A 14,630-nucleotide genomic window follows, 5' to 3' on the forward strand; every position below is an offset into this window, starting at 1 on the left:
AGACCACACTGTCGAAAAACTGAGTCGAGCATTGGATGATGTAATTCCCACTCGTGGGTCGAAGACGCGGACCTGCTGAGGCAATCCGCTAGTATGTTGGAGATAAACTGCGGGCAGGGTAATTTGGTGACTGAGTGCCTAATCCCAGATCGACTGAGCCAGTCGAGACAGGAGAGGAGATTTGGTTCCGCCCTGTTTGTTGACATAGTGCATGCTGGTCGCATTGTCCGTTTGGATAAGCACTGATTCTCCCTGGATCAGACGATGGAATGATTTGAGTGCCAGAAAAATGGCCATCAATTCCAGCCTGTTGATGTGCCAAGAGCGCTGAGACAGTCCACTTGTCTTTAATAGACAGCCTTTGAAGATGCGCGCCCCATCCGTCCAAGGAGGCGTCCGTGGTCAGAATGAGTTCTGAAGCGGTGGAGAGGAACAAAGTCCCTGCTGCAATGTTGGACGGTTGCGCCCACCACTTGAGAGCCGCCTTCATGAGAGCGGTTACACAGATCAGGTCGTGTAAAGAGACGGTGACCTGACGCCACTGTCTGTCCAATTCCTCTTGGACGGGGCAAGTCTTTAGCCTGCAATTTGGGATCAGAGATGCATGATGACGCCATCCCCAGAAATTACTTCAAGATCCAGACTGAAACGGACTATTTTGAACAAATAAGAGCCACCAGGCGGAGAATCTTCAGCTGACGCTCGTGAGACACGAAAGCTTTGGCTAGTGACGTATCCAGAGTGGCACCTAGAAAGTTTCTGCAGGGAGCTGGGTCGACCTGCGACTTCTTGGCATTGATGGAAAGACCGAGGGAGCGAAAGACGTCCTGACAGAGACAGAGACAGAGTTGAGTATCCAGAGACAGCTGTCTGCGACATTGTGATTTTATGAGGCAATCGTCCAGGTATGGAAAATTTTGGACGCCCTGCAGACTCAGGTAAGCCACCACTGGAGCCAAAGCTTTTTTGAAGAGAAGAGGGGCGGAGCATAGGCCGAAAGGCAACACCCTGAACTGAAAGTCTCTTGAAATACTTGTTCAGTGCTCGTAAATCCAGGATCAGATGCCAGTCTCCTGTCTTCTTTAGGATTAGGAAAAAACGGGAATAGAATCCCATCCCCTTTTGAGACTTGGGAACCTCTTTGATGGCACCTTTTTGGATCATAATACGAATGTTTGAAAAGTTCTTTGAGGTGGGCTGGAGATGGGCCAGATGGAGGAATGTGAGGAGGAAATTTGACGAACTCCAGAGCATGGCCCTTTGCTACAATGTCCAGTACCCAACGCTCTGAGATGATTAAGGACCATTGAGAAGAGAACAGGGAGATTCGCCCTCCAACTTTGTGTGGTGAAAGCAAGTCATTGTCTTTTGGAAGCGGAACCTCTATAGGAAGACTTCCCTCGATAGGATTTACAAGATTGCTGACGGGAGGACTGCTGAGGCTGGGAGGAATATCGCTGATTTTCTTGATTGTAGGAGCGGTATTGAGTGGATCCACCACGAAAACTAGAGGAGGTGCCGCGTCCACCACGAAAAGGCTGCTTACAAAACTGCAAAGTGCCTAAGGAACGAGCGTTGTCAGTGTCCTTTTTTTCATTTGCAGTGCCTCGTCAACGTGTGCACCAAAGAGGGATTCGCCGTCATACGGCATATCCAGGATTTTTGCCTGAACCTCCTGGCGAAAAGAGGTTGAACGGAGCCAACCCTGACGTCGTAAGACTGCTGCTCCTGCGAGCGGACGGAAGCCAGTGCAAGCGATGTCTACAGAGCAGTCAATGATTTCTTCTGATGCTCTCCTCCTCTTGAAAGATCTTTAAAGCTTCTGCTTTGGAGGACTCCGGGATGAGGGCCACAAAGGCAGACATGTCAGACCACATCTGATGGTCGTAGTGCCCGAATATGGCTAAGGAATTTGCCGCCCTCACTGTAGTAGAGGCCATTGTAGAGAATTTACGCCCAATGGCGTCAAGGCGACGACCTTCCCGATCAAGAGGCGCCGTAATAGGAGAAGTTGGGTTCCTGGAGCGGCGCTGAGCAGCCTGGGTTACCACAGAATCAGGTTTAGGCTGGGCAATCAGGCAAGCTGGTGAACCATGTGGTGCCTTGTACTTTTTCTCTAAGCGAGGCAGTTGCGCCAGGATGGAATTCGGCGTTTTCATCAATTTTACCCCCTCATTCCAGATGAAATTGATGATAGGAACAGTATGGACCTGCTTAAAAGGTTGACTTTTGAAGTCGTATAGAAAACAGTCCTCATCTTTTTTGGACCCTAGACAGCTTAAAGCGTTGAGCCACTCTATTTCATCAGGATACACTGTAGTGTGCATCCGAACAGAAGTTTGAACTTGAGGAAATGGCGCTGCTGGTTGTGGCAGTGGAGCAGCAGCAGGAGCTGTAGCAGGCGCAGGTGCATTTGGTCCCGGGGAACCCTGGTGAGATGGCGGGAAATGCCTATTGTAATCATCCAACATGTGCTGGAGATTGGAGATGAGAGACAGCGGCAGTGTCGCTGTAGGAACTTCAATGGAATGGTCTTCTTCCTGAAAATATTGATCTTCATGGTCATCTCCATAGTCCTGGCATTTAATAACCCATTCAGACAGGCTTTATGCCGCTCAAAAATGATCATCTACATCCTCCTCAGAATCAGAGTCCTGTTCAGAACCTGTGGCAAACAAGGGTGATGGAGGTTGTCTGTCACTTGGAATGGAGATCTGGTCCACATTGACTAATCGGCGCTGGTGCAAAGGGTCAACGTTAGAAGAAGCAGACCCTGACGAAGGAAGCGGCACCAGTGGTATTGAAGCAAAAGAGGATGATATCCTCGTCGACGAAGTCGTCGTCGAAACAGACACGGATGACGGCATAGGAGTATACGGGGCCGCCGTCGATGGGTCTGCCGACGACGGAACCACCGTCGACGAAGACGTCATTGATGAAGCTGCCGTTGACGAAGCACTCGTCGACAGAATGGACGACGAGGAGGCCCTCTTAACTACCTTAGTCGACGAAGATCTTGCTGTCAACGAGAGAGTCTTCTTCGAGGACGAGGCGATAGGTATCGTCGACAAGACCGTTTTAAAGCTGAGGCATACCTTTGTCAACATGGATAACGTTGAGGCTGCAGTCGTCGACAAGCCAGAAGCAGAAGTCATCGTCACTGTTCTTGTCGACGAGCCGGAGACGGCAGATTTAGTCAACGGAATGATAGTCGACGCTCCCGTCGACAATTTCACATGTTTTTTGGTAGAAACATGATGTGAAGAAGACGCCGGAGAGTCAGATCTCGTGGGCGTAGGCATAGCAGGAGGTGAAGACACCACAGGAGCCTCTTTGAGTGACAGTTTTGAGGTGGCTTTTGAAGTTCCTGACACCAGCTTTCTGCGTCAGAAAGAGCTGAATCTTTGTCCTTTAACCTTTGTAACCAGAGGAGGAGACGACTTTCCCTATCTTTAAGGGTCTTAGTGGAGAAGGTCCTACAGATCTTACATTTGCCTACCTCATGGTCCAGATAAAGACAGTAGATACACTTCTTGTGGGGATATTCAGAGTAGAGTCGCAACTTCCCACAAGAAGAACAAGGTCTAAATAAAGACTTTTTACTTGAAGTCAGAAGTAGGAGAAAAAACTGAGCAGAGCTCAGGGAGACTCCCTTCACACGACGTGCGGTAGAAAATCTGAGGGACTGAGCTCTGAGGAGAAGGTACTGGAGGGGTGCTTGAGCCTGATTAGCTGTAGTTTGGACTAACATAATGACAAGGATATGTTACAAGTGTTTTTTCTCTCTTGCCATGTATTCCTATGCAGGAATTATGACTTGGTATTTGCAACTATTTCTAGTGTGTATTTTATGGGTTATGTTCTTACTAACATATGTTAATAGTATTTTATTGCTATTTTATTTACCATGGGACTCCCACTTCGACGACGGGGAATATTCAAGTATGTGAATCTATGAAAGACACCCTAATACTTGAGAAACACTGTTCAGAGCAACAAGATTATAGTAGAGAAACTAAGAGCGCATTAGGGGCGCTAAATGTAGTTTGGTGTGAGGTAATTGAAAGCAACTATAAGATTATAGACAAATATTATGCACATAATAGAGAACATTTCAAAAGGGGACATAATCGGGATGTGTAGGACATCAGCCATAAAGGTAGTCTAGTAGTAGGAGATATGCCTTCAGTGCAGTTTAGATTACATAGTAAGGAGATTTCTCACATGTCTGCAAGAAATGCATTGCAATCTAGGGGTGCAATTGGTTAAAGGAACGGACCTCCATGCAGCACAAAGTGATTTGCAGTGTCTAGTTAGAATTGCTATACTACCTGAGAGGGAAGACAAAGGGAGGAAGGAGGGTTGACAATTTGGGGTTGAAAGGATAAACCAGCAGTGACCAAAATGCACTCCTAACACGGACCCGGAAAGCTGCTAACAAGGTGAATACGATTTGAGCTCCACTGCCTCTAATGCCTGCTTTTGCTCATAGCACATAATTATGCAAAGTACACAGAGAGAGTCATGCAAAGGGGAGGCTGGAAGACGGGACGGGATGTGAATCTATGAAAAATAATAACAGAGGTCACATGATTAAATAGCTTACTAAAAAAGTAGTGCCAGAAATCAAAGGTCAAAGCAGAAATGAGGAGCACATTAATTAAAGATGTTGTGCAGCACCTCCTGACCCATTCTGGACGTCGATCTGGTCTGCATGGCCAAGCAGTAGTGTCCTTTAAAGGAATGGTAGGATTTGCAGGTCACAGCCTTGCAGAATTACAAAAATGTTGCATTTGTAGAAAATCCTCTAGCACAGTATACTATAACTGTTTTCCAGAGAGAACTCGCAGCCTTGCAGCGGAAATGAGTGCCACAAGCAGCTATCCCAACAGTAGATACCACGCTTCATCAAAGGCTAGCCCTTGTCACATCTAGATATAACTTTAGACTTGCTTTACTTTGAATGCAAGAAGAGACCTCTCTGAAAATGTTGCCCCTTTAAGAAAAAAGTTTGACAATTATTTCAAGTGAAAGCCTGAGTGTTTCTTTGGCATAAAACAAAGGTTAGCCAACAGTACACTTCAGGGGGTATGATGGGCTGATAGTGGACACCTGAGTTTCACTCATTCATCTTGCTGGAGCTGCAGTCAACAACAATGCCCTCTTCGCAAACAGATTTTTCAAATGTGTCTGAAATATTTGCTTAGAGGAGGTGGGGGGTCCAATGAGGTTTGCTTGGATTGTGCCAAGAGGGGGTTCTGAACTACCCTCTCATAAATACCTTAACACCTCAAGGAGAAAAGACTGATTGTGTGTTTGGTTGTCTTTTGGACTTTGATCAGTAGGGCAGATTTTTCCAGCCACAGCAGCTAAGCAAGTATTCTCAGGACAAGAGGCAGTCTGTCTAGCTTTAAAGGAGAGTAAGGGTGAACAATCCGTTTTCACTGATCAGGAGGTAAGAATATGCTTTGAAAGTTGTTAGCATGTCCACCAACATTGTGCACAGGTCAATATTGGTAACACTAGGATCAGCATGCAGATCTGTTTAATTTTGGAAGCAGCTATAGACAAGGCAATATATGGAAAAGCAGAAGAGACATCAATCACTCTCGCACCCCTAGATGCCACCATATATTGGTAATAAATAGGCACTTAAAGTCCTGCAGGGTTGGAAAGAGATACTGTATAGGGGTTCCTAACAGACTAAAGATTAGGTTTAGTTGCTCACCATACTGTTACCACTTGTGACAAGACACTTAGGTCCTGTTCAAGGAGTTTGCTTGGTCACGGCAAAAGTTCGGATTACAACATATTCCCAATTTTCGAAGCACTGGCACCACTGTGTGCCAAGTTCCTCTGGAAACTTCACATGCAAAATTGGCACTGTAGAATGAGCAAGAAGTCAAATGACATGCAGCACAGAAAGGCATTTTATGAGCTCACAATATATGTGGACTTTATTGGCAGAAAGGCCAGCTGTTTCCGTTTGGTAACCCTGTTCGCAAAGTCCTCTGCTACAAGACCTCTTTACAGATCTTGTAGTCGTGGAATCACAGTGAATGAGATGGTTCTACATTGAGGGAAAAGCATAACTGCTCCAAGATGTTGACTGCTTTAGTCTGATCTTTCGCTGATCATCTAAATTGACGACGCTTTCAGGAGCAAGTTGACCAACTGGAGGAATAACATTTTTCCTGAATGTCAGAGGTGGGCCACCTCTAGAAATCTGTGGCCCTTGCTTAAAGCCAAGCAGAAATACTCTGAATTGAATGGATAACGTTGGCTGTTCACCACGATGCAGAGGTAGTGACAGTGGTACAGAGAAATTGGAACTTGTCAACAGGCGCGCTTAAGGTCATTAAACCTGGTATAGTCGCTTCATTCCAAGAAAGCCAAATATACCATATGTCTACCATCTGGACTGTTTGTTTGCACAGACCACAGTACAATCTGTGGTGGCCTAAAATATGATGCCACCCACTGGATTTCTTCATGTGAGGAAGCATTTTAAGGAAAAAGGGTCCATCCCTGCAACCTTCTCTATCTTCCCTTTAAGTAACATGACCAAAATGATCCTTACTGTCAAACCTTAGCATATCTGTAGCTCTACTTCAAGATAGCAACTGTGGCGCTTTACTAATAATTCAAATTAATGGACAAAGAAAACCATGTCTTCTACCCATTGATTGGAGGTAATGGCCTGCCATATGGGAAAATGATTTGCGATCCTACCTCTCAGTGGCGGGTTGGAGGTGGCAAAATGCCTTGAAGAGCTGTGCTCTTCAGTTGTATTTTTGCTATGTGATTTGAACTGCACCTCTTCCTATGTTAAGCCTAGTGCCTGGTACTGCAGTTAAAATTTTTAGAAGCCTTGATGAAAGGAGGGCTATTGATGCAGATGAAAATTATGGCACTGAGTTAAGGTCCTGCTTGATTACGGAAGGAAGGGGGCAGCCGCTTTGTTCTGACCCGATTGATTTTGCTCTGTCTGTATTAACCTGAAAAGCCTCATTAATATGCCTGCTTAACATATTTTTAATCAAAAGACAGGTCTATGGTCAACCCTTGGACTGTATAAAAGCAGGATCCATGTGGCTACCAAAGTCTGCACAGAGTGGATGCATAAGCGATTTGTGTAAAGATAGCATTGCCTATGGCCATAGACATAGCTATTACTGGGGAGGATCATTGTTCTTCTTAAAGGATCATTTCAGCTGCTGCACAATAGTCTTTGAGTATCGTTTCAATGAACATGACATTGCTGTACCAGGGGGGTTTGGACTTCAAACCTTATTGCAAGTCTCTGTGCCGCCTCACTGCTTACTATGCTACCATTCCAGAGGTAAGGTACATACCGGCTATGGAAAGCCAGGGAGAGAGAAGGATTCCCTGTCCATGGTGATGAGAAGTTGGAAACACTGCCTCACTTGTGTGAATGAGACAATGCTTGCATGAAAGTGGACAGTTTGAATACTCTCGAGAGTGAAAGAGAAGAGTTGCATGTAGGCCTTGACTCCAATAAACAACGGCTCACCCAGATGATCAAGGTCTCCATGTAGATTCAGAGCATGCACTATTGCAATGGGGAATGAATAAACAAATACAAGAGTATGTGTTCCAGACTATTGTGCATGTCTTGTTCTTTTGGAGAGAAAGTCCTAGATTTCTATAAACGGTTTTCTGGAGCACCGCACAAAGTATATTAAGCTAAGTGATGACAGTCTATTTCCCTGGACGATACCAACAAACTGGCTACAAAGAAACACATATGCTGCTCGACTAGGAAAGGGGGCACAGATGTTGCAAAAAGAAGAAATGTTGGCTAAATATGGCACCCACTCACTTTAAGATCTGCTATTAGTGTAAGCAGATGTCCTATGCTTTACTGCAGCCAGTAGAACATGCAATTCAGATCATAAACTGCGTCATCACTGACCGCAATGAGCCATACACACTAATAGGGGGCCTGGGATGACAGAATAAATCTTCGATCAAGGCAAATTCCACATACGTATCTCTGGAATAAGGCATCTTAGAATGGATCGTACATAACTGACAACATGCCACAAACAAATAGGCAAGAAAACGTAACAGTTAGAAACCGCCCACACTACCGGCAAACTTCTTACACAAGAGCAGAATAAACATATTTAATCACTAAAATTGGCTTCAAATAATCTAAGGTAGGGAAGGAGAATGATTAAAAAATACAACTACATAAAGATAATACTGTTACAGCAAAATCACTTGAAGATGTTGGAAATCGTCACCCAATGTCTGACAGTTTTGCACACAAATCGAAGATTAATGGAGCAAAAGTTAATTTTTAAAGGATGAGGTCTGGCACAGCTTGCATTCACCAACATTTTAACATTACAAGAGATAGCAAAGCACTATGTAAATACCAAATACAATACAATTAGAGAAAAAAAACAAAAAAATAAAATAAATAACCACGGAAGTTTAACTATGGGAACGTAGAAAAATGCCAAAACTAAAATGCCAGAACAAACTGAACAGTGCATGATTCCCAAATAACTTTCATGCAGGGAAACATTATTTTATTTCCATTTGTGTAACGGTTGGGTTCTATCGCTTGGGTGTTTCATGTACAGATAATCCAGTTTACTGCCAAAAAGGAAGGCATCCGAATTGCTGACTTATTGGCCTACGGGATTAAAGTCAGAAACAGACTGTATGCAGTGTTTAGGTAAAAGTTATTAACTTCCAAACTCAGATTCGTAAACGGCATATCATATGTTTGGCATTTTCAGATTTGGAGAGTACAGAGCCGAGGACAAGAGGCATACACCTTTAAGCTGTTGCAAAATATATATGAATATCCATACAAATTCATGTGTATGCACTTCAAAAGATATCATGCTTAGATAGATCACATTAACATGAGGCCTGGAGCTCAAAAGGGCTTCCTATCTGACCTCGACTGGACAAGCTTCGACAAGCTATTCTGTACCCCCTTAGAGGTCACTTTGACTGTCCTGACTACATATTTTTTATTCTGGTTGTGCAAGTTGCTTACACAGTGCTGAGCCAGCCTTTCTGGTCTGCCCATATCTGGCTGTTTATAATTTTCATGTTGCAGACATTGCACATCCATGTTAGCCATATTTGGCTTGGTGCCTTATTCTAGTTCTGCTGACATGGCATTACTCAATGTACATAGCACCTAGAAACCTGTCACTCTGGGAAGAAGCGGTCTGAGAGCCCCTAAGGCAGGAGACCTGACTTCTTCCTTGCTAATTAGCAATGATGCATGCTTTTGGTACCAATAAATACATTTCACTCTGTTTCTGAGCAACCTGCTATGTCTGGCGAGTTTCATTCATTTGCTCCTGGGAGGGTGCCAGTATTTCCCCATCATAAGCTCTCCACACAAACATTTCACAATCCATGTTGTCACAAAAAACGCAAACTGGGTTACCTGATGCATTGCCATTCACACTGGCTGCATGCGCCATGTCAGCCTCCGGTCTATCTCCGATCCAGAAAGACGTTAGAGGTCATGCACGTTTCAAGCATCAAGTTCAACCTGCCAAGCAACCTGAAAGAAAGAAAAGCTACAATTAGACATTCACTATACTTCTCAAAAGTTTTCCTCGCTGGGGTTGAGGTTATCCTGATATCATGCAGAGAGGTTCAAACATTAGTGTCAGACAAGGTTACACTTGGGTTAATCATTGCAGTATAAACTTGTCTTGTCTACTTAAACAGCAGATGAAAACAGAAAACTTGAAGTAAAGTATTTCAGACACAAAAATACAGGCCCGTAAACATTATCTTTGTAGATGGTAGAAACAATATGTGTCCATAAACTAGGTTTTAATGGTTAGCTGACTGCCTGATGTTGTATGGGTGAACAATGACCTTCCTTCCATACTAATCTGCACGAGGGAGGGTCGGATACATTTGGCATTTTTCTGCACACTATTGCACTATACCTTGCATTTAGATTGTTTTATGCACCTAGGCCGCCACATTTTTGCTGCACCTTATAACCGGTTATACTTCTGTCCCAGTAAATCTTCATGAATCTCCCAGCTAACGTATTAATCTGTGTGACTTATCGCTGTTTCTGCCCGATTTTACTCTTAGGAGGAAGACAACCCTGAAGAAGTCATGGGGAACTCCCTGTAAGACGAAACACGTGTTGGCTGGGCAAAAGAAAAAAAAGAAAAAATACGAAAAGGAACCTTTGTGCATTATATTGTATACTTTAAATGTGATAAGATTTGGCATGTGCTCAGGGTCTTGGTTATTATATGTTAAAGATCCTTCAGATCTGTTTCTAAGGAGGTTGGGTGATTCCTCCTTCCCTTGGAGCACAGCAACATAATTAGGACTGTTGTACAAACTCATGAATAGTGAGAGCCAGTGATTAACCAGTAGATTGTCACCCCATTGGTGTGACGTAATCATTCCACTCATCATGGGCATTGGGGACTGTCTGATGCTCACCCTCTTCCAATTGCTGCTCATCGCTGTCCTGGAAAGTATCCAAAATGATACTGATGGCGGTATAGGTCTGTCTTTCTGAGGACTAGGCGTACAGTGAAGAGCAGGAGCTGCCTCAGGGGCTTAACACCTTGGTGGAGGCTGCTGAGAAGAGGTAGGAGTCTTCTCCTCACATTCTGAGTGTGAATCTAGCCTTCTTCTGTAGGCACATAAGTAATCTACTCTTTCAGTCTTGGGGGATTTCCGCAGAAAAAGTACAGCAGTACGTGCATTCTTTCGGCTTATGGTCAGGGAAAAGACAGGACAGGCATTCTTTATTATTAAATCATTGTCCTGTCAGCAATTTAGTTTGGAAAGAGAAAAGTAATTTAACGCTACTAACACAATGTACATAATTATGAGTGGGCATCCGGTAATTCCGTACTACTGTAATCTTCGGCATACAATGCAATATTTCTAGTGGGCAATTCTGAAGTGGTGACGTGCCTTGCTCCACGGTCCTCCAAGGGTAATTTCAGGGATATGATTGTGGGTGAAGCTCTTATGGTTAAGGTATCCCTCCATGCACCAAGAATATGGGTTGTTTAATATTCCCGAACAGGTGGTAGTTCTGTCAGCATTTCCCCCTGGGTTGGGGGGGTCACAATGACAGCACAATTTGTCCTTTTGTGTTGCTCGTGGTCAGGTGAGTTAGGCTCGAAGGGATCATCCTCGGGCCCAGGAAAAAGCCACTCACCCAGACAAACTAGGATCCCACCCAGCTGCAAAGATGTGTCAGTGACGTTCAATATTCTCAGCTGGAAACAGGGACAGCAAAGTTTTAAAGATCACTCTGTCTCTTCTGCTTAACATTAAACAAACTGATTTTCTCTTGAACGCCGTGCAGAGAAGACGAGGACAGGCTGCCAGAAAGAAAGGAGCAGGGAGGCCGTAATCAGAAACAACGGGAACGACAACCCGGTGAGGCCAACCCCTAACGTGTCGATCGTTCTTCTGACATATGCTGACCTAATTGAAAGAGGTCCTGGATTTCAGCGATCGTTCACCCAGCTCTTATGAGAGAATATTGCCAACAAACCTTCATAAAACGGTGGCTCCTTCTGGCAGCTTAATACGGCAGGATCATATCCTTTATACAGGTACGGAGAGTGGAAATCAAGCCCCCAATGAGAGATATATAAATAAAAGCAATCAAAACCTAGAGGAAATTGAATCTCTCCTCTGTTACTAGAGACAACACACTTTGCACATAACTACTAGCAATTTGTGATTTGCCAACCGTCCGTATTCAAAAAGGACACTTCGTTTAAGCAACGGTTTCTTTCCACGTGGGCAATAATTCTATCTGGAACAATAAGAATCACTCCTGAGGAAGGTGTACTAAAGAAAGCCGAAACGCCGCGTCGACCTTTCATTCTTTTCTTTTACATGTATTTTATAAAAAAACTATTATGATTAATATGTCTATGGCAAAATGTTTTAAATTATGTTTTTAACATAAATTGTGTATTGATAAAGTGTAATAAAATTTAAATAATGTTACCAAACAGATGTGGTGATAAGTCTTAATTAAATTTGTAATTTTTGTGGAAAGTGTTTTAAGTAACTGTGTAGAAACTGTCATTACCCGTGATTATCCCAGATACTATAGTGCGTAACTGCTGTGTATGGATAACTAATTACATAATATTGTGCCTTTGCCTTTCCCGCGGAGTTCACGACATGCCCATTTGACCAAAAAAAATGTATATACCTTTTTTATAATATTGCACCCATATCACCAACACTAAAATAGGACACAATCCCTTCTGTCCAACGACTTGGGACTTTGTTAACTTTTAATTAAACAAACTGAGCCACCACAAAGGTTCCCTGAAATGTTGTGGGGGGAGCCCTGCAATTCAGATCTGCTGCCTGGGCTTTCCTTCCAGCTCTCCAACTCCGGTACCACTGGAGACAAACTGGGACCTGGAGAGGCTACAGCCACATATGTCATACCCACGCCACACATATCTTACACGCACCCAAGTAACAATCACACATGCACCATCAATGCCCCACATGGATGGGCAAAAGGCCCAGCATGTAAGGTATTGCCAGACAAATTTAGAGACATGGCAGAAGCCAGAATGTCACCTTTTTAAGCAGAATAAAAGTGAAAAAAGCCCAGCCCTGCTCCAACACTATCCCCGGTGTCAATCCGCTATAGCCCAATGTGTGGACAGCAGTCGCACTCATCAAAAGAAGGGTGAACATGGTATGACCATCTGATCAGACCCTGGCAGTTGGTCTTAATCATTGTCGCTAACTATGCCCCCAGAGAACACTCATGAAGACTGTGTGTGTGTACTATGGCAATGGTCCAAAGGCTATAGCTTGCCATTGTGGTTTTGAGCCAGGGGCACACAATACAGAGCCATGCATGGGACCTTTCTACAGCCCAATACTCACCAACATTTGCGGGTGGTTTACCTAACTGAAACCAGTTAAAGTTTTACTCCTCTCAAGGGAATGAATTAAACCATTTTCGGGGTGGTATAAGCATACTGGCCTAAATAGTAGGTGGGTACACAAAAAAGGAATTTCTCTGAGAAGAAAACAATTTTCCCAGGGAGAAGAAAAGGTTTGCAATTGCCCTATAACCTTATATTTGCAATTTCGGAAGAGTGTACATTTTTTTTATGTGAATATGGAACATTCCAAAAAAAGAATGTTATTTACTTAAAACACAGGTGCAATAAAATGTGGGTATTTTCCAAATCAGCCTTTTTCACATTGCTAATGAGCAAAAGGGGGTGTGGGTATTACTTTTCGCCTACCAGTACAAGAATAAGATATCTTCAACTCTTTGATGATGTAACAAACGTTCATAACCGAACAACGGAGAAGCAACACGCTGAAAACGTAAACTGTATTTACTGGTATTAGAGTAACTAACCTGCCTCAGCCATGTTTTTTTGCTCAGGCTAACATTGGAAGTGCCCATCTCTGATGGAGCTGCTTTTGCATCTCTGCTCCTGAAGCATGAACAACCAAGAAGAGCTTGCTCAGCCAAAGTCATTTATCTAGGTTTCTGGTAGTATATGAAAAACGCCCTTTCTCAGTTCTAGGATCTCAAGCTAGCCATCGGTTTGTGTTTATTGTAATTAAAAATTACTTATCACATGCCATCACAGATATTCACAAAACCTACACTTCCCTCACCCACCACCAGACAACAATGTTTCCATCTTCAAGTCCTAGCAGTTTCAATTCCCCCAGTCTTTATACTGTCCTTTTTTACTTAATGTTTCTAGCGATGAACTGTATATATATGTTTTATCTTTTTTCTCTGTACTTTTATGACTGATTTTTCTTTCAGTCGAATAAAGAAACTTAAAAAAAATAAAAAAAATAAAAAAAAATTCCCCCAGTCAAAAGGCGAAACGCTGCAAACTACGCCTACAAAGAAAACAGTCACACATTCAACATGTCAAGGAAACGTACAAAGACATCATATGATGCACAACTAATGTGGATACAAAAGATAGCCTCAAATTCTGTTCTTTGGATAGGGCATGAACCTGTCCCATCAGCCTCTCGAGTATTCCTGTCCTTAATATGAAAAAACTCGAGGGCCCCATAAAAGATGGCCTTAAGACTGCTCGAAGCAGATACAGTAAAAGAGGTTAATATCTGGAAGTCTGATTCCTGCTTCTCGTGAAGAACATCTTCACTTGAGTATTGTTAACGCACAGCGCGTTAACTGGTCCACTATCAAAATACTGTTTCACTCTCATCCTTTACCTATATCTAACAATTTTGATGAATGTAAACGTATTAAATATTTTGGAACAATATTTTTGGAATACAGAATAACTTTACACCGGATATGTTTTAGTCCTCCCACCTTTCTCTACAGCATTTTGTCTATGATATTCTCTCACACTATTAATGTTCTTCAGCCTTAGTTGGTCAAATTCTCGAACAGGTTTCTCTTCACAGAACATTCTTAACTCTTCTGATCAGCTGCTTTCTATCTGTACTTCTCCTCACCTTGCTCCTGTCTGCTTTGCTCTCCATTGCCATTTCTCTCAGCTCTATGATGCGATTTTCGCTTTGCATTCAGTATTGTATTATAGCAGCCATATAGCAATTCACTACCTTCACTAAACTGT

At 43.2% G+C, this 14,630-nt stretch overlaps 1 protein-coding gene across 2 annotated transcripts in view; it reads right to left on the reverse strand.

Moving 5' to 3' along the window:
- Positions 1 to 14,630, reverse strand: part of KANK1 (KN motif and ankyrin repeat domains 1) — a 662,175-nt gene that overhangs the window by 292,540 nt on the left and 355,005 nt on the right. The window contains exon 5 of one of the 2 annotated variants that reach the window (XM_086961224.1): positions 9,443 to 9,562. In XM_086961224.1, coding sequence (XP_086817350.1) covers positions 9,443 to 9,479 — 37 coding nt within the window. In that variant the 5' untranslated portion in view covers positions 9,480 to 9,562. The remainder of the gene's footprint in view (positions 1 to 9,442; positions 9,563 to 14,630) is intronic. The other variant, XM_086961225.1, reaches the window with a different exon arrangement.

Source organism: Lissotriton vulgaris, chromosome 3_1 (genome assembly GCF_964263255.1).
Source record: "Lissotriton vulgaris chromosome 3_1, aLisVul1.2, whole genome shotgun sequence".
Lineage (NCBI taxonomy): Eukaryota > Metazoa > Chordata > Amphibia > Caudata > Salamandridae > Lissotriton > Lissotriton vulgaris.